At 37.0% G+C, this 26,647-nt stretch overlaps 2 protein-coding genes and 1 long non-coding RNA gene across 3 annotated transcripts; 1 reads left to right on the top strand and 2 right to left on the bottom strand.

The window, feature by feature from the left end:
* Positions 1–2,445: 2,445 nt before the first annotated feature.
* LOC113958739 lies at positions 2,446–3,768 on the bottom strand. The gene is made up of 2 exons (XM_027667260.1): positions 2,768–3,768; positions 2,446–2,657 (listed from the first exon to the last, which is right to left on the bottom strand). Exons 1-2 carry the CDS (start codon positions 3,631–3,633, stop codon positions 2,645–2,647), a joined length of 879 nt encoding a protein of 292 aa, XP_027523061.1. The 5' UTR covers positions 3,634–3,768; the 3' UTR covers positions 2,446–2,644.
* Positions 3,743–8,971, top strand: LOC113958747. Its single transcript, XR_003531600.1, has 3 exons — positions 3,743–3,846; positions 7,130–7,341; positions 7,759–8,971. It is a non-coding gene; the product is annotated as an uncharacterized LOC113958747 (long non-coding RNA).
* EPYC (epiphycan) lies at positions 5,488–26,309 on the bottom strand. Its single transcript, XM_027667248.1, has 7 exons — positions 26,275–26,309; positions 25,599–25,779; positions 12,613–12,766; positions 9,831–9,989; positions 8,883–9,085; positions 7,226–7,321; positions 5,488–5,745 (listed from the first exon to the last, which is right to left on the bottom strand). The coding sequence occupies exons 1-7, from the start codon at positions 26,307–26,309 to the stop codon at positions 5,575–5,577; spliced, it is 999 nt and encodes a 332-aa protein (XP_027523049.1). The 3' UTR covers positions 5,488–5,574.
* Positions 26,310–26,647: the final 338 nt, after the last annotated feature.

Here is a 26,647-nt window from a genome sequence, read left to right as displayed (position 1 = left end):
TAGAACAGAATGGAATATTTTCAGTTGGAAGGGACCTGCAATGATCACTTAGTCCAACTGCGTGACCACTTCGGGGTTGACTAGAAGTTAAAGCATGTGGTTAAGAGCATTGTCCAAATGCCTCTTAAACACTGAAAGGCCTGGAGCATCAACTACCTCACTAGGAAGCCTCTTTTAGTGTTTCACTGCCCTCTTAGTAAAGAAATGTTTCCCATTGTCCAGACTAAGCCTCCCTGGCACAGATTTGAACTGTCATGCATCCTGTCACTGGACACCTGGGAAAAGAGACCAGACTCTCTTCATTTCCCCTCCTTGGGAAGCTGTAGAGAGCAATGAGACAGCATCTCAGCCTCCTCTTCTCTGAAACAAGCCCAAAACCCTCAGCTGCTCCTTACAAGATGTGCCCTCCAGCCCTTTCATCAGCCTTGTTGTCCTCCTCTGGATGTATTCAAGGATCTTCACATCCTTCTCAAATTGTGGGGGTCAGGATGGCCCACAGTGCTCAAGGTGAGATAACAACACTGAGTAAAATGGGATAATCCCCTCTTCTGCCCAGCTGGTCATGACATGTTTGATGCACCCCAGGATGCAGTTTACTTCTGCGGTCTGGTCTGCCAGGGCCCACTGCTGACTTGTGTCAAGCTTGCTGCTGACCAGCACCCTCAGGTCCCTTCCTGAGGGGCTGCTTTCTAGCAACTCCTCTCTGAATTTATAGTGTCCAGCATTATGTTGTCCTAGTTGCAGAATCTTGCATTTATTCTTGTTAAACTTTATCCCTTTAACAATTACCCAATGCTGCAATCTATTTAGATCCCTTTTGATAAGCCAAAGTTTTATAAAGATTTTATTGCCTTTCAAAGACAGAAACATACCAAAAGGGGATATTATAATGAGGCTATAAACCTTACACTTCCTCAAATTGTTTTGTTTGTGATTAGCAAATTTGAAGTCATTCTTGAAGGCACTAAAAAGATAGAAAATGACACTGATTTAGAGATAAATTTAGGAACATGGTTTTCAATTAAGCAAAGGTTTGAAAAGTCTAATATGAATTAACAGTTTCTGCTAGTTAATTGATGGCATATAAAACCTTTTCTTGCTTTAATGCCTCTCTTACTGCCTCTCTCTCTACACCACCTTATCCTATTACAGTTCATGATACCATCTTGTGTGCTATGCCAAGATATGGGAGCTAAAAATGAGGCTTTCTGCCAAATAAGAGATTTGCATCATGATAAATATTAGAGTTCTAATGGTTTAAGAAGGTTTTTATTAGTTATTAGGGAAGAAGACCGTGAAGGAGGAAGAGCAAAAAGTATTAAAGCGTTACAAGGGGAATTTCAGGAAGAGTATTTAAGTTTTTAAAATAATTAGTTGGAGAAAAAAACCCAAAGAAAAGAAATAGATCCACAAATCTAAGTGACCGCTCAATTTTACATAAGGTATTCAAGAAACTTAAAATATGTATATTTATATATACAACTATATATTTATATATAATTGTTTTGCCTATCAACATCTAAAGAAAAATTATATTTATTATTGGTTTTATTTTTATTTTCTAGTGGCTTATTTTACTAGAAACATGAAAAATTGAACACTTGTATAAGTAGTTGAGTTTTAGACCTTGTCTTAACTTGACCATAATTAGAAAAGACTTATGGCACCTTATTTTATCTTTGGCTACAAATATAAAGGTCAGATCCTAAGCCTTTCCTGCTAATATTCTTTATTCTCCCTATTTTAAATCCATAGCCCACATCAGCACCATTCTCTCTTAAGCAGTCTCTTAAGCCAAGAGTTTTGACTATTGCTTTTCTCTTATGATGGCTAATAGACAAACATGATTTTTTCACCTTGAGATGGAAACACTACTATATTTGTGATAGTTTCCATGTCTATAGTTTCAGCCACCTTGAAAAGTGAAGGTAGGGCATATGACCAAGCCTCCTTCTCTCCTCGATATTTGGTAAAAGGAAAATAAGCATTTATGACAAGTCAAGGTGAATGATCTGTGACCCAAATGGGATTTTTTTTCTTTTTCTTCTATTTTTGAACTTCATTTATTTTGCTTACATGATATGCAAATATACACTTTAGCCATTGATAAACAGGGTATAGTGTCTGTTTATATAAGAAAGTATATTTATCTAAGTACTCTTTCTTTTTTCTAATGTTCAAAAAAACATCCATTCTAATGTGTGCTGAAATACATGTTGGTTTCTTTCTTATTTTAGTCATCTAGTTAGGCCTTCTCTTTTCAGAATATCATAGTAATATACCTAAAAATGTTCCTGAATGGGTCATATGTACCTGAGGGGAACAGAGAGTCTCTAAAGTCTCTGGGGTAGCAGTTGTGACCACTTTGGCATATTTCTTTTTCTGGTTCTTATTCTGCCAGGCCTCTCTTAGTGTATGTGAATCATTAGACAGTAGCCAGCAAGGTTAGAAGTGCATATATATATTTATTTAGGAAGCTGAATTTTAAGAGATTCCCTGCTCTTAATAGCTGATGATTTTATGAGACAGACGCTTTCCTTGTGCTGTCACTCCAGTTTAGGTTTCACGGTAGATATCGTCTTGGTACTTGCAATCTTGATGGGCAGGCTATGTGCTCTCCTCTTCCTCTTCTGTTCATGTGCCTTCAACCTATTGGGCTGTGGAAGGAAAAGAGGTCATGAGAGGGAAATCCTTACCTGCAGTGCTGCATTTACCCCTTCTTCCAGACATCGCCACTGCCTCTTCCTTTTTGTCTCCCTGCACATACTCGTGCTGGTCCATGATGTACTGGCTGGTGTTGTGGGGTGTGCACATCCCTGGCGGGCGATGTCCTGCCATGTTCATGGGACGGAGGCGCGCTCTTGCCTCTCGCCAGGTTGCTGCTGGTACACGCAAGGTTGGGACCCAGCAGCGCTTCTTCGCATTCCAGAACAGGACTCTCTTTTGACCACTGCTGCTCTGCCCACCTGCCTGGTCTTGGTGGCTGAACTCGGTGCATTGTAGTTGTTGTTGCTGTTTCCAATTCCTCCTCCAGCTGTGACTCCACCAGTGTGCCTTCCCAGGCTGCTTCCACTGTGGCCTATGCACAGGACCCCTGTGCTGGCCACCCTGGCTCCCACAGCCATTTGAGGAAGAAGCATAGGGGTCCTGCTCCATGAGGTCCTTCTCTCTCTCCTGTTGCCCTTGTTCATTGTGTCTGTTAACGTGCATTCTGCCCCTGAGCTTCCATTGCTCCTGTCGTCTTGTGCCCCTGCCAGCCCTGTTGCTACACAGGAGCATGATTAGCATGTCGTCTGCCTGCACTTGCTGCCACTGTCTTTGCCTCTTGCCCCTGTCCTCACCTCGCCATGCCTTCTTGTGCTGCCCAGGAGTGATGGCAGCCAGTGGCATGGCACTTCTGGGGGGACTGTGCTGGGGGTAGTCTTCCCTTCGGTTGAGGCCTGGCCCTGCAGTGCTGGCAGTGCCTCTGGCTCCATATGGGGTGTTTAGCTTGGAGGTTTGTGAGGGAGCCTTGTATCTTGCCCTCCCCATACTGACACCCTGCTGTCCCAGAGAGGCTCTTCTCATGGGCACAGAGTGACAGATTGCATTCCCACCCTGCCTGGAGGAGCCAGTGGCCCGTGGCAGCAACATGGCGGTGTAACAAGGACACCAGCTATCGGTCAGCAGGGGGCTCCCTCCCGGGTGGGGCCCTGCAGGCCCTAGGCCAGGCCTCGCTTTAACGATTGCCAGCCCTGATTCCTGCTTCCCTCAGAACACCTTGTGGGAGGGAGGGAAAGTTGTCCTGGTCACCTGGCGGAGAAGGATGCAGAGGGACTAAGTAGCTGTCACAAGCTGGCACAGAAAGTCAGCACCTTCAAAAAGTCTTTGCTGCTCTCCTGACTCAAAATCTTGAATTCAGCCCTTTATGTCAACTGTTGGAATGAATTCCTGCCTTTTTAGTGTGGAAGGTAGAAAGATAGATAGCAGGTCTATCTCAGAATTAATTTTCTAAACATAGTATATTTACATAACACCAGATGTTTTTCGTAGCATCCCTCTTGTTGGCTTTTTGTAGTACAGAATAAAAACTAATAAATTACAGAATCATAGAGTGATTTAGGTTGGAAGGGACCTTAAAGATCACGTAGTTCCAATCCTACTGTAGGAACACCTTCCCCTAGACCAGGTTGCTCAAAAGGCCCACCAAAACACTTGGCCTTGAACACTTCCAGGGATGGGAATAAATAAATAAATAAATTTGTCTTCTGTGATGAGATAAAAGGCTTTATAGAAGACAGCTAGGTTAAAGGGTTCAAGACAAGCGTGTCCTCATTCTGATCACACAAATAAGGGTGGCAGTTTTGTGGCTGTGCTTGTCTCTGGAAGTTTCTACAGCCTGTATAACTGGGAATGTGGGTATTTATTGTTTAGGCTCCCTCTCCATACACTGATACTGTCAGATCAGGCTTATCATTTCATAGTAAATGATGCATATCCACATTTAGACCAGAATCTGTCTCTCTTTTGCTGAGAGATATCATTGAGAACCCTGAATTTTCATACTTAATGATTAGAGCATCTTTATGGTATCATGACCTGAGACATAAATTGCACTGATGGCATTTATAGTCTACATATTTAAATACAAAAGGACAAAAAGAGTAGAATATTTTAAGAAAGGAACATTTTTAAAAATTTTCTATGTTGATTAAAAAAAAAAAAAGAACTAAACAAACAAAAAAGCAGAAGCAAACCCAAATCCAAACAAAAAATTCCCCCCCCCAACCAAACCCAAAAAAATCAACATAAAGTTCCCTTGGTTTTATCTTGAAAGAGTTGTCCATTCCTTCAGCTTTCATTAGAGAGAAAAGAAAAAAAAATTGCATAGGATTAAGTTTAACAAACAAATAAAACCAAGCCACATTACCCTTAGTGTTAGGCTTAGTTATGATACCAGGTGTCACTATTTATCAACACATGATGGCAGTAGTGGTCCATAAAATGATTAACTGAGGCTGTACATCAGTAAGGAGTCTTTCTGCTGTGCCTTTTGCAGCCGGACGTGCCTATCTTGTATTGGCCTTTTTAGCCACCAGCGCGCTTGTAACAAACGTGGGTAGAGCCTTCCCCAAATCTTCGTTCACGATCATGGCCTAGCCATGATGATGGTGATGATGACGTTAGTAAAACAAAATCTGTCCTAGGCCTTTTTTTCTAGAGACAGCTACATTTAATTGTGTACACAAATTTTATTTTTATTTCTTTATTTATCAGGTAATAGTTAAATTTTAATATATAAAATTATTTAATTTTAGAATTCATCCATAATTCAGCATAAAAATTGGCATTTACATTGTTTTTGTAGTAAAATATTTGTCTTGATATTGCTAAATAACTTGCAGTTGGGTAAATAATGGATTTGTCTTCTAGCATTTAATAATCTTCTTTTTATCATAATAATTACTTTAAATATTAACAGAAATATTTCCCAAATTAATGAGATTTGAAAAAATCATCTTAGTTTAGCAGCGAGTTAATGATTTGTCTTTTGAGATTCTGATAGCATATGACAGTATAGGCTGCTGTCAAAGCTTAGATGAGGTTACCAACTGGCAAACGGGGTAGACAGATATATGCATAAGGTGTTTTGCTCAAGTTGATGGGATTACCATCCAGTCTGATGTCTTCAAGAGCCCTGCGTACATAAGTAAAATCTCTCATTTTGCAGAAAGTATCTTCATGCATCTCTTGAATATTGTTGTTCTAAAAGAAAAAAAAAAAAAGAAGCTATCAAAATAGTTGCCTGAAAGTAATTTTTAACTCTTTGAAGAACCAAATGGATGTATTTTTGGTGCCTAGAGAGATACTTATTTGAACTCAATGACCGATATTGTGGCGGCAAGTCATCAACAAAGAAATCTTCCAAATGGGGAAAATTTCTTGGCCAATGCAAAGCTTCAAAACTAGGTAACTCATACCATGTAGCAGAGACAGGCTTTGCAGGAGAGGTCTGGTAGAAGTATAAGGATTTTCCTTTCTAGATTGTATTGAAGAGACTTATTAAGACAAATTGGAACAAGCATAAGCCAGTCCAAAAATCACAGAAATGGAATTATCATCCTGATGCTTGATGTGCCTCCAAAGGCACAAATTAGAAATTTGATCTGTGACAAATTTCTTTCCTGCAGGCCCTCTCACATTAGTTTACCTCATATCTGTATATATACTGGGAAAATTGAATGCTTTAGGTTTTATTCTTTTGATTTAAATTCCTCTCATATGCCTTACATTCACTGATCTTTTGTTCTTGAAGAGAACTATTTTCAACAATGAATTGCTAGAATACAATATTATCAGGAAATTGGGACTAAAAGGTTCATCTCCTAAAATAAGGTCTGTCTGAAAGTTCTTCTACTCTTCATTCCTTTGCTAGCCAGAAATTAGTGTGGAAAAAGTACAGCTCACTAACTTTTTTCTGTAGCACATATCACTGAATATTTAATTTACAGGCACAAACAGGTGAAAAAAAGATCAGCTAACAGGCAGAGAGTTTCTATAGATTTATGTATTGAAAGATAGGGCTTAAATTATATGTGCTGCATTAGTTTCCTTATTAAAAGGGGTTTTTTCTGTATTATGTAATATCTGATAATCAAAACTGTGCATTGATACAATAGGAGATAAAGGCAAAGAAGCAGAGCTGGAAAAGGTAAAAAGGAAGAATTCAGAAAGAAAGTGTTAGATAAAAGAATTGCAGAAGGGTGATGGATGGGATCTTCCAACATAGTCAAATGGAAACATTTGGCTGAAAATGTTAACTGAGAATTACCTTTATTAAGAATGAAATGCACTGAGTATAGATACAATAAATATGTAAAATTACTTCCTCTGTGTGTCTGAAAGTATTCCCTTTGGAAGATTTGTATAAGCAGTGTGAGGGATTTCTGTCATTGAAGTCTCTTAAACTAATGATGGTCTTGACAGCTGTGAACATAAGTTTGACTTGTACTAATAATAAGTCTAGAATTTAATGTTTGAAAAATATTATATTACAAATTCTAAAAAATAATGCTTAGCTGAGCTAAATTTTACTTGTTTGAAAGACTGCATCCACTAATTAATTTTATGTTTTCCGTATCTTGTTTAGTTAAGTAAGAACACTTCTGGATAAACAGAAGAAACAGTACATAGCAATAATTGCCTTTCCAGTTTTACTATTTGAGCCACTACTTTTGTAGCCTACCTGAAGATGAAGAGCTTGGAGGCTTTCAGGGAGCGGCAAGGGAATATGATCCAAGTTATTGTCAGTGATGTAAAGATGCTGCAGTTCATTCAGATCCTAGAGGATGAAGGAAAAAGGTAGGGGGAAATGACAGACATGTTTGAAAGTCTCTAGCAACTAAGTTTGAAATCTATAGTAACACATTTTTTTTAACATGATATGGGTGAAAAGGCATAAATTCAAAGATAGTAATGAATTTAATTTGCACATGCTGAGAATGTTTCTGTTCAGAATTGGGTGTCTGGATTAAAATGAAGGGGGAAAATGTTTCTGAAATATCTACAGACAATTATTAGAAATGTAATTTCAATGATTACGTTTTGAAGAGATAATACTGTCTTTTATGGTCATTATATAGAAGGGTTTCCTGTTCTATCTGCTTTCTTTTGTGACAAGCTTACTCAATTTTGCAGAAGTGTTTTGGTGTTGAAGCAAACAAAAACTGCAAAAGAAATTCCTGAGTTTAAAATACATTTCTCATTCCATTTCAAAAGGTAAATAATATTCTCCCTTGACTTAGTGGATGAACAAGTGGCAGGCACAATAGCTAGGCTGCTCACAATCGTCTTTGAAAGGAGAGGTGCCTGAGGACTGGAGGTAAGCCAGTGCTACCTTCATCTTCAAAAAGGGTAAGAAGGAGAATCCGGAGAATTACCAGCCAATCAGCCTCACCTCAAGCCCTGGAGAGGTGATGGACCGCCTCATTCTAGAGGCCATCTCTAACCACATGGATGACAAGAAGGTGATCAGGAGTAGTCAGCATGGATTCCCTAAAGGTAAATCATGCTTAACCAACCTGATTACCTTCTGAAATGAAACAACTACCAGGAGAGATGAGGGGAGAGCATTGGATAATGTATACCTTGACTTCAGTAAGGCTTTCGACATTGTCTCTCACAACATACTTATAGGCAAACTTAGGAAGTATGGACTGGATGAACGGATAGGGAGGTGGATTGATAACTACTGAATGGTAGATCTCAAAGAGTCGTAATCAATAGCATAGGGTCTAGTGGAAGGCCTGTCTAAGTTATTCATCAATGACTTGGACAGAGGAGCAGATGCCTTCTCAAAAATCTGGAAAGGGTGACCATTACCCCAGAGTGCTGTGCAGTCATTCAGAAGGACCTCAACAGGCTGGAGAGATGGGCAGAGAGGAATCACTTGAAATTCAGCAAAGGTAAGTGCAGGGTCCTGTACGTGGCAAAGAATAACCCCACACACCAGCACAGGCTGGGGGACAACTTGCTGGAAAGCAGCTCTGTGCAAAAAGGAACTGGGGGTCCTGGTGGACAACAAGCTGACCATGAGCCAACAGTGTGCCCCTGTGGCCAAGCAGGCCAATGATATTGTTGGGTACATGAGGAAAAGCATTGCAAGCAGGTCAAAGTAGCTCATCCTGCCCCTCTACTCAGCCCTATTGTGGTCACATCTGGAGTGCTACATCCAGTTCTGGGCTCCTCAGTACCAGAGAGACATGGAGCTTCTGGAGCGGGTCCAGTGGAATGTTACAAAGATGATTAAGGGACTGGAGCATCACTCTTAGGAGGACAGGCTGCTCTTCTGACCACATCCTGGAGACAGGAAAAAAATATTTTCCCTTTCAATCCAGACTTACTTTAAATGCCTCATTACGTATTCCTTTGTGACCAAGCCTGTTCTTACTAACATCAAGGAATGTTAAGGTAGATGGTAACTCAGGGAGTAGCCTTATCCTGTTGTCACGGAGCACCAGCTCTTGAAGTTGGAGCAATCTTCGGAAGGCATCTTTGTGAATATCTGATATAATGTTTGCAGTCAAATCAATCCTTTTTAAGTTGTCTGGCAGAGAAATAAGATACAAGAAGCATGTAAGAATGTATTTCCTGAAATTTCAGAAAAAGGTAAATGGGTCATTTAAATTACATGTGAAGTGTTTTGAATCATATTAATTCCTGGCCCACTATGTGACAGTGTTCTCAGTATATAATGCAATAATACATATTTGAACAGTTCTCCTAAGGAGGGCAACCTATGTCTCCTTCTCATCCTGTTTCGAACTTCCTGTACATAGTTTATATATTTTGCAGTGAAATACTTCAAAGTTAACAGTTTCAAGGTTTCTGTGTGCTCTAGAAAGCTTTTAAATTACTATATTTTGAAAAAAATAACACTTAAAGAGAAATAAACATATTCTCTACTGCCTTGTTCCACGTTTCTTTATTTTAACATTTTCCTATATGTAAGATATTTGTACACTCAAGCATTTTTCTAATTAAAAAAAAACCCAAACAAAATTAAATTGAACATTTGGGCTTTTTTTTCTACCTATCTAAAGATTGTAAGTAACAGCAAAACAATTGATGACCATTGCTATTTCTAAAAATTCAAAAATTTGACAGAGAATCTGCATCTAAAGTATTGACCTTTATGCTCCAAAGTGGCAAACTGCTTTTCTGTGCATGCATTTGTGTGTAAAATTCTACCATCATCAAACATTATAGAAAATCTATCACTGTGTTTTAGATTAGCATAAGCCAGAAATAGTAGAAATTAAAGCCAGTTGCAACAATACTACTGTCCATACTTAAGTTAGCAAAGTCATTTCTGCTGATCTTCCTGATTTTGTTGTAGCGTGAATAGAAATACGTGGTTTTCTTAGGCAATGGTGGAACAGCATCAAGCTCACGATCATCACAGTAGACTGTAGTTCCTAAGCATGTACACAAAAGGCAAGTGGGAAGACCTGTGAAGGAATTTAAAAGAAAACGGTTTGTTAGAAAGGAAATGTACAAAAATGATATGTAAATTACTGCAATGAAAATCTCACCTAAGCACATAACAATTAGATTTTGTCTATAGTAAAGTTCACTGCCTTTATGTTTTGATCACCACATCATATAATTGCAAGAATGAAGTGATTAAATTCTTAAAATTTATTTTTATAATTATACCTAGAAGAAAAATTAACTTGTTCTAATACAGTGTTTCTCAGACTAAAACCATAGAATGTTTGGTGACAGCAACCAGCCAAAGGTCAGTTTTCCCCTAAGCTGGCAAGGGTGTACTTCTCTCTAGACAGAGGACTCAGAGCTAACAACTGAAACTTGTTACGATTCCTGTTTTGTTCTCTAAATAGCACTTCTGAATATTTTGTAGGGAAATTAGTATTTTCCTGCAGAACTATAGAGAAGAAACTCAGTTTCCTTTGCATATTGTTTAATTATGTTTTCTGATTCAGCAATTCAGTCATGAAAAATCTCTCTATCAGTCTGAGTTAAGGGAACTTGGAGACCCTGTTAACAAAATATTTGGTTACCACCACGAGTTTGTGAAAATGAAAAGTGAGCCATTTTATCTCAATCACAACACTGCATGAATACTGTGAATTCAGAAGTTTCTTTTGATGGTACTATTCAAATTTTGTGAGACCTGTGAGACCGAGTTTTTGATACATCTTTTCTTTGATTATGGGTATAAAACAGCATATCTGTTTATCAGCTTTTAATCCCATAGAAATACTTTTCTGTTTCTTGTTTTCCTCCTCCTTGTAGCAGATGGCTGGTTATTTGTTCTGTTTACTTACAGAATAGTATCACAATTCATGAGTATGAAAATGTTTCTCTTGCATATTAGTTTTTTCTCTAGATCAGTTGTGGCTACATGACAGATGTGCCTTCTTAATCCATATTAATTACCAATAGCTGATTGAGGTGCCCCTTCAGGCAAGATTAAAGAATGAATAACCAGAATACTCTTTTATTTGAGAATCTCTACTTGAACATCCAGGAATAACATTTATGGAGAGATAAGACTCTTTTCATGCTTTCCCTAACTTTCTCCACAGGACAGCTTACATTGGCTACAAGGAGCAAGCCTGACACAGGGAAAAAAAATAAATTATCACATGTTGAAATATTTCAGCAAATCTCGGCCTAAATGAATGTAGAGTTAAGGATGATTGACATTTTTTCATAATATTGTAACATAGTACAGGAAAAGGTTTCCTCTTCTGTCCTATTTTTGATCTTGGAGGAGTGGTATTTGTCACCTATGGATGGTGCAACTGAAAAAGAACAGAAGTAGGGGAAGGATTCAAAAAGACATCAAAAAGAAAAATGAACTTGGCTTGGTGTTCCTGAGCCTTGTAGTCTTCTATTCAGTATCAGGCCAATAACAGCAACAACATCTGACAGGAAAATATGTTGCTGAAAAAAAAAAAAGACACAAAAGCAATCTGGTTTGACATGTTACAGCCTTGAGCCTCCCATGTGTGTCTTTAGTTAAAACACTAGCTGGTTTGCATCCAGTGCTTGAAAATGTTGACACATACAGAATTCATCCTATATAATATTTACATGACATTTTGTAACATCCTGTAGTTTTCAAAATTGAAAAAAAAGTGGGCTTTTTTTTATTTTTCTGAAATCTCCTGGGAAATTTTTATTCAATTTTTATTTGTTTTGACCTCATTGAATTTTTTGCCTGTCTAAGGCTTACTTGTAATCTGTATAAAAATAAGACTATGAATTATTAACTCCACAGAACACACAATTTTGGAAATATGAACTCTGGGGTTGTGGTTTGGGGTTTTTTTGCAGTTTGTTTGTTTGTTTTTATAATTTAATTTTTCTTCTATTGCACTCAGCTGCAGTATTAGGCATAGTAAAAAGTGGGATTTTCCTGTCTTTGTGTGTTGATCACCATACAACACAAAGATCCATCACAACAATGGACAACTTAGTGAGCTTCAGCTACAAGAGTTTAGAGGACCTTTTGACAAATGCCAGTTATTAGCATTGCAAAGTTTGTGTGGGAGAAAGACAGATTATGTTTTGCAATTTTAATTCCCCTGAAAGATGTATGAGGTTCTTATTTTATTACACATAGTCAGAAGAAATGAAAATCATCTTCACCCCAAATTTTGAAATAGTTCCCTTTCCTTAAGTTTAACAGTTTCTAGTTTTCACAGCAAAAAATTCTTCAACATTTTAGTTAAACATTGTATGACCATATTTATAAAAAACATGTAAAAATCATTATAAAACAAAGATAGTTGATAATGACATTGAAATCTAAGAGAGAAAATCAAGTACTGGTAGAATTTGCTAACCATCAGCAAATTTTTAAGTTGTAAATTCTCATTGACACAGTTGTTTTCATAGTGAAATAGTATGGAAACATTTTGACTAGGCACTATAAGACTTAGAGCATTCAAGATAGGCATGTTATATCTTTCTTCAGTAAGAGAAGTACAGAAATTATGAACTTCCTCTTCAGTAAAAAAGGTAGACATTCATAAGCAAATAAAGTGTGCTTACTCAAAATCAAAGCTACACACAAAAAACTCATTGCTCTTTCTTACTAACCATCTTGAGTTTGGAGTCCAAGAACCCCAGATCCCTGTGCTGAAGATCCATCAATTAATTTTGGTGTTGATGCTTCATCCTCAGTTTCTTCTGTCAATGATGTAGAAGAATAAATCTCTTGAAGTATAAAAGGTAGTGCTGTCCCAATCTCGGCCTAGAAAAAATGAAGAGAATATGTTAGTATTTACTTCCACTGGCAACTGTTTCTCTTCCGGTTATCCATATTCTCCCACTAGAGGTCACATATTTTCTGAGATTTAGTGCTCGAGCTGCATTTTATTCAGCAGCTTTAATGAATTCTGATTATGTATAAACAATTCATGAAAATCCAACATACTTATTTACTTTTTATCTCAGTGTTTGGAATGCTGTTTTTATGCACATATGCATATACTTCATTAGTGAGAATATAGTGAAAATATATACCAATAAAATTATTTTTCCACACTTAAAGATAAATTAGATTTGTGATAAAAATTGATATATTTAATGTGACAAATGAAAATTTGTTGTGAAACATCAAAAAGATGCAAGTCATTTATCATAAAATTGTAAATTGTACCAGCATAAATCTAAATCTGATATAGCTGTGCAGGCTCTCTTTTAAGAACACTAACATGCTTTAAAAATCTTATTATTGAAGATTTTTCAACTCTGACTTCACATGCTACTTTTAATATGTTGGCAGTGGTTTTGTCACTTTTTTTTTTCTAAATCTGAAGACCAAAAGGCTCTGGTTAGTTTCAGTCATCATTAGCTGTATTATGTGGTATGAAAAATTAAATATATATAAAAATATTAGATAAAATCTTGATTTAAAAAAACCTATAAAAGTTGTAAGATCCTTGTATGGAACTACAAATGTTTGGGTTTTTTTGTCCTGAACTCAAAATAATTAGTTAAACCAGTAAATTTTGTCATTCTGTTGACTTTCCTATGTGAAAATTTCAGGATAAAAATTAAGATGTAACGATTTTCTTGCATCACATCACTGGTCATAAAAAGAGTATTACAGACTTGCCAGGCTTGTTGTAAAGGGGCCTATGTGTGCAAAGAGACAGAATGGTTTTCAATAATCACCCAAACATCAAGAATCCACTCTAGTTGTGTGACCTTTGCAAGTTGCTTTACCTCTGTATCTTTATTTCCCCGTGTATAATAATATTGTTTGACCATACCGGGGCCTCTTTTGAAAATCCACTTTATTCTTTAAATCCAAGATGGTGAATTAGTGTCCTTATAGGGCTTTGCACATCTGAGGTACTGTTTAAAATTTAGGTAATATATCTACCCCTGTGGGTGCTGCACCCCTGTACTTTGCTTCACACTCCTTACCTTTTTCTAAGGCATGACCGAATACAGGAATCTTGTCACAGTATCATTATCCCGAGTGAGAAGGCACCAAAGCTTAAAATTCTGCTTCAATAAAGATTTTCCTCCACTGCAGCTTTCTAGCACAACACCACCATAAAAATATTGAATCCTGGGTCTTTCAGCTAACCAAGCCTCTCCTTTTCCGAGAACATCCTGCAACTACTGTGGGATTTGCTGTGTCCATGGAGAACAAGTTGTTGAAATCAATCACAGTACTGTTTTTAATTCTAATTTTAAAAGATAGGTAAAAAGTAATTGTATCCAAACTGGCCAAGTGGTTAGGATTTTTTTAAATTGTAGTTTCTATGTCAACTATACAAATTAAAGGAACTAACACATCTGAGATCTGTGTCCCAAGCACAAGCAAAGCTTTTGCTGTATTCTGATCCCTATTTGAATCTCCTTGTATGTGTATATATATCTCAGATGTGATCAACAGGTCAAGGAGGTGATGCTGTCCCTCTCTCATGAGACCCCACCTGGAGTACTGCATCCAGCTCTGGGGTCCCCAGCACAGGACATGGACCTGTGGGAGTAAGTCCAGAGAAGGGCCAAGAAGATGAGTACAGGCTGAGAGTTAGAGTTGTTCAGCTTGGAGAAGAGAAGGTTCCGCCAAGATCTTGTAGCAGCTTTCCAATATCTAAAGGGGGCTTACAAAGAAGCTGGAGAGAGGCTTTTTACAAGGACATGTAGTGACAGGACAAGGGGGAATGGCTTGAAGCTGAATGTTTTAGATATTATGAAGAAATTTAGATATTATGAAGAAATTCTTTATTGTGAGGGTGGTAAGGCAGTGGAAATGGTTGCCCAGAGAAGTTGTGGATGCCCCATCCCTGGAAGAGTTCAAGGCCAGGTTGGGGGGGGGGGCTTTGAGCCACCTGATCTAGTGAAAGGTGTCCCTGACAATGGGATCCTTCAAACTCCCTTTCAACACAAACCATTCTATGATCTATGAAAGTTTTTGGAAGAAAACACTTTACACTTCATAATAGACACACTGGATCTTGCAGTGTAGCTATATATTCATTACAAGCAGAATTAAACATTATGATCATGGACTGCCTGAGAACATCCAAACAACTACTTAAAATCTAATTTTTTGCACAGAAACAATTTGGTTTGAGTTATATAATGGCCATAGTTTCAAATATTTTCCTTCAGTGAGTTTCACTGAAGACAGAGAATATGGAAGCAGTGAGAAACCAGTAAGCATTTTGAACCTCTTAGGCTCAGATTTTGACTAAGCACAATTCAGGTTCTCTTATATTCTTTAGTTGTATTCCAATATACCACAAATACTACTACTAATTAGAGTTCACGGATAAAAATGCCCTGATACAGTTCAAGGGTCATAACTTTGCAAAATGCAAGGTGATCAAGTGAGCAAAATGACCTTCAGATGAACTATGACTGCGTAACTTGAGTTGATGTAAGTAAGAGTAAGGATGCATCTTGTTTTGTGCAGACAAATACACAGCGTTCCCATCTGCAGCACTGACAGTAGACAGCTTAACCAGGAATGGACTTGGGGACAAATCAAAAGAAGACTTTGGGAACAAAGGAAATGGGACAGCTGTTCTCTGAATGGAGGAAGTCCGGAGGGAGAGAGATGCATTCCAGGCTTTTATTGACCCAGGTTAGTACTGCACTAAAGTTCTTGCGTATGGTGTCTACTTCACCAGTTTTGTGGAAATCAGATAATTGTCCCTCTCCTGAACTTTGGAATAAAATCTGGAGCTTTTGAGACCTGTTAATGGCTTTATATTCAGCTTTTGTGGCAGTTCTACCAAAAATAATATTTTGGAGAAGAGTATTTTCAAGATAGAGTTTGTAGATAGGCTTCAGACCATAGATAATTTTCACTTGTTATGGGTTTTGGGTCATCTACCCTGATTGCCATCTCTCTGAATATTTGTGGGCATACTTTATGGAACTTACTATCTTGGGATTTGTGATTTACTTTATACTTTCTGAGGTGTTCTTTGTTGATTAATCAGTGTAGCTGTTGGGTACAAAAGTAGAGGTGTTAAATCCTAGTATTTCTGTTTCTAGACTGTTATCTCTCTCTTACTGTAGGATGTTATCTAGTTTTGCAGATGCACAGTTGAAAGTCTACCAGTAGTTTCCTTGCCATTGCACTAAGTCTGGGTTCTAGGGAAATTTTTCCAAGTAGTTAGTATTATCTATTCAGTCTCCTGCAGCAGTTGTGACAGTTATAAAAAAATAAAAATTATTGCAGTTAACGTAATGATGTTGCCATTTTTATGCTGGTAACAGAGTATGTGTATGTGTATTACATACCAGCCCCAGAGCATAAGTATTCTCTTGCTATTTACATATCTTGGACTTGAACCAGTAACCTAAAGGTAAAAGTCTGTTTCCCATTATTGGTTGTCTGATCCATGCAGTTTTCTATCTTTTAAAATCTTGATAAATCATGCAAGACTGTAACAAGACAAAGATGTCTCTTGGACTGCACACTGTACAGAATGATTCCCAGTCTTCCAGATGTTTGTTTATTTTTGGCAACATGCATTTTAGTAAAAAAAAAAAATTGAAACAGAAATGATTAAGTATCACTTAATGGCATTATTTTCCATAGGGGTTTTGGAGGGGGTTCAGTTGAGGGGGGTGGAGTTGTATTTCCTTTGCTACTTCAAGCAATATTCTTTATGAAAAGTCACAAAGCAGGAAGAACTTTGTTGAGAAATACAATGAAGTATCTTTCTCTTTGACAATAGTTGCAAGTCTTCAAATAATAATCAGCCTTTCAAGACAGATTTAATACAGAGCACAAGAAAAAAATGAAAGAGTATGATATCATCTGTCTTTAGCCCTTTAACTGTGTCGTTAATAGTTACCCTACTCTGTCTTTGGAATCAGTCAAGTCTTGGATAATACCAGTGCAGAATATTAGCCACAGAACATGCCAAATGAGAATGATATCTTTCTAAGTTTGCATGGAGTATCTATTTTTTCCCCATCCTATATTTATCCAATGTGACTCCAGTTTCAAATTAAATGCTTAGTGTGAATGGCCAATTTAGAGGCACTTTCAGACCCAGAAGTTCTGAAAGTCAAGAACACAGAAATCAGAATGTATCAGTGGGCAATAAAATGCAATTTGTAAAAGCCAACTCCCAACTTGCCATCCACAGGCTGAACAATAAGTCTTTGCTATCATCCTTTCACAGTCAGTACAGAATGAGGTAAAACTTCTGAAAAGCAGCTCGAGTTTCTGGCCACAGATGCTCCTTTTAGGGTGAGGCCTTTAGGTATCTATCTCTCACCACTGACTGTAAAGAAGACAAGGCAAATGAAAAGTTAGAAATGGCTCAAGAGTCTGAGCTGTGGGGGAAAAAAAAAAGTAATATGAAAGAATACCTGTAGGTTAGGAGTCAGTAGGACTGGAACAGAACAGAAATGTAGATAAGAGTAACCTATGAGGATTATAGACCTACATAATCTATGCAAAGAAATAAAATACAGAAAATAAATAAAGATGCAAGCAAGAAGACTGGAAACCATTAGATGTTACATTTTTCTTCCGAGGTGCTGTAATTCCATTGGCACATGTTTTGTCTGTTTAATGTCTGCACCTTTAGGATCAAAGTTGATGTATTACCTGTGAGAAGTTTAAATCCACAGGAGAATCTGAAGTGTATGCTGTTTCAGACTTTCTTTCACTGCAAAAAATACACTTGAAAATACAAATAAAAATTCAAAACTTAAAAAGAATCATGAACTTGAAGGGACAGTTGTTTCACACACTGACCCATTAAAAGGAACTAGTTTCCCCCACAGCTATTCTAAAGCTACAAAAAGCTTAAAAGCATACACCTAATTATAGTAGAGGTTATTCACAGAATCACAAAGTGATTTGGGTTGGAAGGGACCATAAAGAGCATATCGTTCCAACCTCCCTGCCTATATTTTCTTTTGCAAAAGTGGCTTATACTTGTTTGAATATTGCATTTAAAGAGTTTTTTTCTCCTATTGTTCTATTTTGAAGAGAAATAGATCTGCTAGCCACTGTATGCTAATGTAATAATTACTTATACTGCAAATTATGCAGTTCAGAGAAATTGTCATTTTTTTATTACAGAGCTACATAAATAAGTTGTGTGCAGAAATTAGTGCAATAAAATAAAACTCAGTGAGATCTTGAGGAAGGTGATAGTTGGTTATACAATTTCTAATTATACTGATTTTACCTACTCACACTATTTCTCTCAGATTTTAAACACTTACACATTTACACCCACACACTCGCACATCCCTAAATGTGTATGATCAAGTAATCTGGCCAGGATCACCTGTGTTCCACACCTAAGACAAGGGACAGAAGCTACTGAGTCCTTTTAGTGTCTCTGGAGTTCTTCTTGACAGACTGAAAACTAACGTTTGGACAGTTTTTTATCTCCTTTAAGTTTCCCCAGCTGTTACAGGACAGTCTTTTTGCTCAGAGTCTTGGATACTTCAGCATCCATTATTCTTATACTAGGTTGCTGTTCATTACCTCCTTTTACTCATCAGGAATATGATTTCCTGATGGCTCATGTGGAAAGAAATGGTATATATTGTATTCTACAACCTATTTCCTGTCTGCTGGTAGAAGGATGAAAAGTTATCTGTGCTGCAATGTTATCAGGGTGCAGGAACTTTGATTTTCACATAAACAACACACTCCTCAGTTTTGCTTCTGGTAACAGTGTTCTGGAAATGGCGCAGTCGAGTACAGTATCCTTTGCTACAAATGCAGACCATTCTTTCAACCCTTTCAGCCTTCTAATTTTTTTAATTTACCTTGTTATTTCTGCTGGGTCTTACACACACATACATGCATAAATTTCCATTCATACTTCAGTTAGACTAACCTTAATATTTAAGTTTCAGAGCTCTGGAGTTGTAGCCCAGTTCTCTAGGACTGTGATTTCTCCCTTGGAAAATATAGGTAGATTATAAGGTTTTTCTAAAGAGTCTTAGAAAAATAAACAGTCTTTTTAGCACCTTGACCTTAGAATATCCTAAAGCTTCTTGTTTCAAAACAAGTGTATTTATGTCATGTCTGATTTTAGATGAGTAAAAAATTTGTGCTGCACTGCATTGCTGTAGAGGTTTTATTTACTAATTCTGTTTTCAGAAAATGAAGAAAAACTCAAAGGCTTATTCCAGCACTGCATTTGAAAGTACAGATTTTATTTCTAACATTCTACTTTGAGGGATATGTAATATCCAAGTTAGATTTTTTTTTTTTTGGTAGGACATAAATTTAATTAAAAACTGGTTTACTCATTTCAGTTCAGGTGAAACAGAGGTGCTGGTTCTCCACACATCCAAGCAAGAGGGCTGAGATGCAAGTTGCTACCCAGAGGAGGCTGGTACCCCAAAGACCCCTGTTCCAGATGTCCTAATCATCAGATGGGGCCCAAAGGGGAGTTTGGATGAGATGTTGAAACAAAACGAGTACATCTAAAGAGGCAAAACTCATGGCATGAGAAGGAAAACAAGACATAGGAAATGTTATTTTGTAGCTGAATATGAAAGCAACTGAGACCCACGACTTTTTCCAAACAGTTATTAATGTTCCATGCATTAGATAATCACTAACTGTGAGCAAAGACAGAAATTACTCAGAGCAGAACCATAGCACTTCTGCCTTTGATCTGTGTACCAAACCATGCTCTGGATTGTGTTTTGATTGGCTCTAAATTTATTCTTATCTTAAATGATTTTTAAAGGGGACAGAAATGCACAATATTTAATTTCAGTGTTCAAAAAAATATAGCCATGGGTACAATTTAAGAATTTGTGATAATTTTCTAAAATATCTGTATCTTTGTTTCATACCCCACATCAGTAGAAGAAGCACAAAACTGGAAGTCTGGGGGGAAAATAAAAAAGGGTTTAAGGGATCAGGGAAATCAAAGCAGCAAGCATCTACTGTAAAAGGTGTATGTAAGCTCACTGGAGTTCAGCTGCCTCCTCTTTCACACGTTTTTCAAACATTGTGGTAATTATTCCTAAGCAATGAGCTCCAGATGGGCCAATTCAGGTGGTTTTGAACCCGGGTAACTACTTACAGAATCTCATCCAGTCTGAGGCAAGAGAAAAGATGTAGTTGCTCTGTTATTATGCTTGGTATCAGTTTTAGTTGCTCAAGAATGTCTTAGCCAGTACACTTAGCCTTTAAAACATTTCAGATAACTAAGTGGGTTGTACTGGAATTTAGAGATTAACTGCTGTTTCAAATTCTTTCTTTTGTCTTGTGGTATTTACTTTTGCTATATGACAAAGTAGTTAAAACATCACTCAGATATTTCATGATGACTTTTTAATTCACAGAAATGGTCACCTTTTGTGAAGACATCTGTACAGAAGCAAATGGAATCAGTTATGAACCAAATTCAGAATTCAGTGAATATGCAGAGCTGTACTCAAAGCCTGTCTGAAAAAGTAGAGAATTTTCTTTTTGGGGGTAAAGCTTCAAATCATAAATTTAATTCTGTTACCAACCATGTAGCTATCTGACTTCTACATTACTCAAACCAATTAATAAGTATTTTAAAAATGTATATGACATGTTCTGCAAAGTCATTGTATATCCACCTTGAAGTCTCTTATTCAATTGGATACCTGTCACAAAGATAGAAACAGCAGTGTAAGCCTCTCTCAACTCTGTAGAATGGCAGGAGCGAATTCTTGAACATATGTGTTATAGCAACCGCAGATACGGTTTATGTGTACCCGCACACACATATGAGTGAATGTGTGTGTGTAGCTGAAGTTTTGAGCTTTGTGCAGGCACCTGAATTTCCTGTTATCACTTTGATTCAAATTCAACAAGGTAATGTAGCATCAAATATTAGCCTTTCACAGTACTTCTTTCTGATTATTTTGTGGATCATACTTTACAGTTCACATCTTTTCTGTACACAGACCAATCTGTATTTAACTCCCTTGTTTTGTTGCTTATTCAGTGCTAGGATAACCACTGTTAAGTGCTCCTTTGCTTCTCAGCCTCACTGATAACCTATCTTAGCAATGAAAATATTTTTCTGATGCTCCTATATTTTCACTTATTTTTCTAACTTAGCTTTTCCTACCTGAGGGAAAATGGACTGATTATGTTTAACAGGCACTGTAATAAAATTTCAATGTCATTTTATTAAACGTTACTAGCTGTGAGAATCTCTCTCCACAATTTGTTTTTCTCAGTTTCCAAACAAAGTTTTAGTTTCAAAGAGGGAAAAAGTGAGAAGTTTACATAAGAATGCTTTTGAAAGTCTGGTTTGATTGTATCCATTTTGAAGATGTAAATCTGTCTTTGTATATGTTTGCAGAGCAGTGGGGACGATGGAGACCCAGTCTTGACTGGAGCCTCTAGACCCTATCATGATATAAATAATAATTGAAAATACTAATGAACATACTGTGAAGAAAAGGGAAGATACAGCAGCTCAAGTTTATACTGCTGTTACTGTCAGTTTGAGAAGATAAGTCCAACACAAAGCCTGTACACTTACAGTGACATTCCTGTGCAGTATCTTTTTCCTTCAGAACCCTGGAATTAATTCCTTGGAAACTGACTTTTCTTTTGCATTGCCTTTTTATAGTCACTATCTGTGAAAGAGTTTATACTGCTCTCTGTAATGTCTCTACGCACATTTTATTTCTGAGCGATATATTATTTAAGGTTTTTCCAGTAACAATTTCCCTTTGGATGCAAAGCTTTGGCTGCATCTTCCATGTCTCACTAACTGGCAATCTTGCAAACCACAGAATTTATAGCCCAAATTTGACCCACCTAACACATGACAATGCAGAGCTTTAATTGAAGATTCGGTGCAATTCTCACAAGTTATTCCTAGCTATAATTACTTTCCCCATGCAAAATATTTGCATTATAAAATGTACTCCATGTATACATTGTTAAGTACCTTTTCTAACATTAAAGTTATCCTAAAATCTATGAGAAAAATATACTTCAAGTGGAAAAATATCAACAGTCATTATCTAGATAAAACGTTTTCAGAAAAGTGTTCATAAGCCAATGAAGTCTATGTGTATATACCTGCATACACACTTCACAAAAAAAAATACTTCCAGAGTATGAGAAGCCTCAAAGAAGTCATGAACTTGGAATTAGTCACTCTTGATTAAATATATTAAGATGAAATTTTGGTACTAAGTGTGAGACAGGTGCTTAGGGTTCATCAAAAGTTACTTGAGGTAAATATGTTTATGGGTCAGGCTGGGATGGACTTAGTTTTCCCCATGGCATCCCTCATAGTGCTGGGTTTTGTGTTGGTGTCTAGAAACCAACTGGTGATAACACACCAGTGTTTTGGCTACTGGTGGGGAGTGCTGGCACAACACCAAGGCTGTCTCTCCAACATTACTCCCTCACCAGTAGGCATGGGGTGGTTAAGATCTCAGGAGGGGACACAGCAAGGATAGCTGACCCAAACTGAGCAGAGGGATGTTCCAGTGGCATCTACTCAGCAATAAAACATAAGAGAAAGGAGGCAGTGAAGGTAGGGGGGCAGCTTTATTATTAAGGTGTTTGTCTTCAGGAGCAACCGCTATGCATACTCAAGCCCTACTTCCCTGGAAGTGTCTGGACGTCACCTATTGATGGGAAATAGTGAATAAATATTTTTTTTTCCTTTGCCTCTGCATGCAACTTTTGCTTTTCTTCATTAAACTGCCTATATGTCAGCTCATGAGTTTTTAATCTTAATTTCTTCCCCTGTCTCTCTGAGAAAGGGGAGTAAGAAAGCATCTTGATGGTCATCTGGCAGCCAGCCAAGGTCAACTCCCCTCACTAGATATCCAAAGAGAATGATTCATACTTGTCTCGGAGGATGGTTGTGGGATGCAAAGAATAATTTTATCCAGGTAGAGTGAGTGGGAAAAATCCCTCCCTAATTACCTCTAAATCTTTCCTCATTTTGGTGATACACATTGAATGAGTGATTATAGTACCTAATGGGTAATATTCTGGCAAGAACATACTACATGGAAAGGATATACTACACAAGTGCTTTAGCTTAACTCTTTAAGTTGCAAATGTGCTTTAATTCACGTTGAAATTAAGAGGGACAGCACACCGAATGCATCTGAAGTCCTAGAACCAGTTGGTCTCCTGACCTGCTGAAAATCAGTTGGACACACAACCTGGGTAAAGTTTGCATTTTGTCAATGACTCTAAAAATGTGATAAACAGAATGATTTATATTTGCACTTAACTGAATTTTAAAATCTTAAATTAAAGAAACAGAAAATGCTGGGTTTGTTTTTTTTTCCACTATTTAAGAAGCCTAAAGACATCATTCAAAGCTCTCTAAAAGGAAATGCAGGCCTTAAACAGTTACTATACAGAGGCTAGGTCTATTGAAGGCTTGCTGTTTGTCTGTATCTCTTTGGTATTGCTCATTGTGTAAGCTATGCATAATAAAAACTAACCTGTGACCTTGCATAAATACTGGGGTTTGCATATAGACCCACTCGTGTATTTCACATCTTTACGAAAACAAGATTGTAGGCAGGAAAATCATAACCATGATCAAGAAATCAAATGTATTCTGTTTAAAACTTGAGTAACATCAATAACATTCAGTGACTAAAATATAACTTGCAAGACTGACATGCACTATCAAGTAGTGCACTGACATGTCTATAAAAGCTGCTTGATTTCTACAGCACTGACCACTCATGTCTCCTGGGATATGGGGAATTGTGAATGTTTAGGTTTCTCTTGGATGGTACAAGGTATGAGGAATGCAAGCCAAAAACAACCCCAACTGGCTAAACATTTAGGAAAAAAGGTTCTCACAGGGAAGTCCATCCATATGCAAAGTAAAATTCTGTTCGACTGCTGTGATAGATGACCTTCACCTGATGAATTTCAAGAAGGCTGACTGAAGAGCTCGGTAATGGGAGATAATCCTGCACTGGAAAAGAAGTTTACCAGACAATATGAACAATCTTTCTGGGCTCTGCTTATTCCATGCTTCCTTAAAAAAAGCAACCTGTGATGATACCTCTTGTATCTTTTCCTGTTGGAAAAGATCATCCTGAATTTCCTTTCAGTTGGAAAAGAACACAGAAACCTTGCCTTGTCTCTATACTTCATTCAGAAACTTGGAAAAGGGTACCTTATGTTTTGGTGTCCTAGGACCACACAGAGAGAACACAGTACAGGAGAATCCCACCAACCATTCAATGCATTACTTAGAAATCTACTGTTTGAATGAGAAAAACCTCAGTGGTGAGGCGTATGCACATTTCTGGGAAGGAAGCTGTTTCTGTAGGAATGATAAAGGCTTCATTTTTAAGAGAAAAAAGAGACAGAATATGTGATTTCTTAGTCAATGTGAAATAGAGAGGGCATAGCAACTAAAATTGGTGGGGATTTCATCAAGGACGAGAGCTCAAGCACATAAGTAAATAAAGAGCTTTGATTCTGTGTGGCACAAAGGAAGCAAGCCAAAGGCAAAGTAATTTCTTCACAGCAAAGTTCTTCTCACTCCTTCTTAGAATTGAAAATTTATTTCCTACAAACTGTAAAGTTCTGATTTTGTGCAAACTTTGAGATTATTTTTATCTCTTCAATTCTCCAGTTTTGGGATATATTTATTCTTAAATTGTCTCTGTCCTTTGATTTCAAATCTGCTATCCAATTTCAGTCTCACATTGATGAAAGACTAGCTCCTGTCCCTCCTGCTGTAATCATGAATATTTCAAAGGAATCTATTTTCATGAATTATGTATTATTATGTGAAAAAGTACTAAAAATGTATAAAAATAAAAACTCCATATTATTATTTAAATACTATATTTTTCACTCAACTCCTATGGCACTCAATCCTGAATCACAGAGTGCATATATTACCTTCAGGGAAGTTGTGTTCATGTCTAATCAGCAGTGAGAATAAAACTAATGTAGCCTTTTAGTAATTGTAGAGACATAAAGGAGTGTAGGAGGGGAAAGGAAGCATTGAAGTCAACAAGTGGAGTCCCTTGCTTGTACAGGCAACACATCTTAACTCATGCTATAAAAGAATTTCAAGCGTTTTTCTTCAGTAATTTTTCTTACTTTCCTGTTTTTAAATTCAAGTGCTTTCCCTTTCTTTTTTCTTCCTTCTGCTCACTTTCCTAAGGGAAATAGAAAACATTAGCATTTATAGACTAAAATACTTGTACTGAACGTATCTATTACAATAAGAAATAACCTAAAGAAATAGCATTTTACTACCTCATTTAATGGGAAATGCTGGATGTCCTGTCTCAGCAATCTCCATCTGTCATCCAGATAGATAAATCACAACAACAATCTTGAACAGAATTTTTGGCAAAGCATGGAGACCTGAGGAAAGCATGATGCCTTTCACCTTCTCTCAAGGATTGCCACAAAAAAATCACCAAAAAAGATCAGGATATATTTTGGCTGTGTTTGAAGATTAGGGGAAAAAGTGAATGAACTGAAAAAGCAATAGAAACCACATGAGTAGATTTGTGTGATAAATGTTTTCATGACGAGAAAAAACTGATCAATTGCCACTGCGTTTGTGCACTTTGGAAAGACAGAATTAATGAAGTCTAATTACCTTTACTTGGTCAAACTGCTTGTTTTCATCATAGACAAATGGGTGAGGCAGCTCTTCAAGTGGTATGTCATAGAACTCAGAATCATAAGTTATTGTATCAGTGATAGGTGCAGCTCCAACAGACTCAAAGATAAAGAATCCCAGAAAAATATTTATAAAAGTCTGCATTCTGGTTTTTTTTCTGAAAGAGAAGAAAATGGATAGATTATAGGTAATCTGGTATTCGCAAGAAATCCGTGACAAGTTAATGTCACAAATACAGGACTTATATATATATAACACAATATTTCTGATGAATAACTCATGTTTATTCATGATGACTCAGTGGTTTAGTCTGGTTTGCTTCATGAAGAGTCTCTGAGTCTGAGAATTTCTGCAGATTGCTTTGGCCATGTTAATATCTAGAGAATTTAGAAAAGACCTATTGAATTTTATTGGTATAAAAATAAATTGATCTCAATGAGATCTGACTGTGGTTTTCCCTTTTCTTCTAGCTTTATCTACTTCCACTGCACCATTTGAAAAGAACTTTTGAGAAACTAGAGAAAAAGTAAATTATTATATTATTTATCTCTATCACAATAAATACTCTTTTGAAATGTACAACAAAGTAATTTTATCTTTCTCCTCCACCACGAGAGAATCAAAAGAAAACAAAAAAAATTTATTAGAAAACATTAGAAACTTTCTTTGTTGTCTCTGGATGAGCATAACCAAAACACTTTACTCCCACTTGTTTTGTCAGAATGTAATTTTAATTGGTTAAATGGTGTGGCATATTTGGACCATACTTTTGCAAAGGTCTGGGGAGCAAACTAAAAACTATGTCCTCTATAGCCCCATAAGTGACAGTGCTCTGAATTCCTTCGTTATTCAATCAACACCATTTTTAAAGTAGTGAGAAATGGTGGTGTAGTACAGTCACCTGTTCTTCTTGGAGAATAGAACTGTAAAATTGAATTCTCACCCATTTAGAGTTCCAGAATTTTGTAAAATAGTAGAAAATTCATGCTAAGCTTGAACACTAGTGTTTACGAATTCCTTTTTCT

The sequence above is a fragment of the Corapipo altera genome, unplaced genomic scaffold (genome assembly GCF_003945725.1).
Source record: "Corapipo altera isolate COAL_440 unplaced genomic scaffold, ASM394572v1 1, whole genome shotgun sequence".
Lineage (NCBI taxonomy): Eukaryota > Metazoa > Chordata > Aves > Passeriformes > Pipridae > Corapipo > Corapipo altera.
Note: the sequence above shows the minus strand (reverse complement) of the source record. Positions and strands in the feature narration are given on the sequence as shown.

Bases quoted from the DNA above. Each gene is read 5' to 3' on its own strand.
- LOC113958739 (XM_027667260.1), bottom strand. From the start codon at position 3,633: ATGTTGCTGCCACGGGCCACTGGCTCCTCCAGGCAGGGTGGGAATGCA.
- EPYC (XM_027667248.1), bottom strand. From the start codon at position 26,309: ATGCTCATCCAGAGACAACAAAGAAAGTTTCTAAT. The intron at 7,322-8,882 runs GTAAGTCTGGAT...TTCATCCTCTAG, and splicing joins TACGTAATGAGGCATTTAAA to GATCTGAATGAACTGCAGCA. The intron at 5,746-7,225 runs GTAGGCTACAAA...TTTTTCTTTTAG, and splicing joins TCCAAGCTCTTCATCTTCAG to AACAACAATATTCAAGAGAT.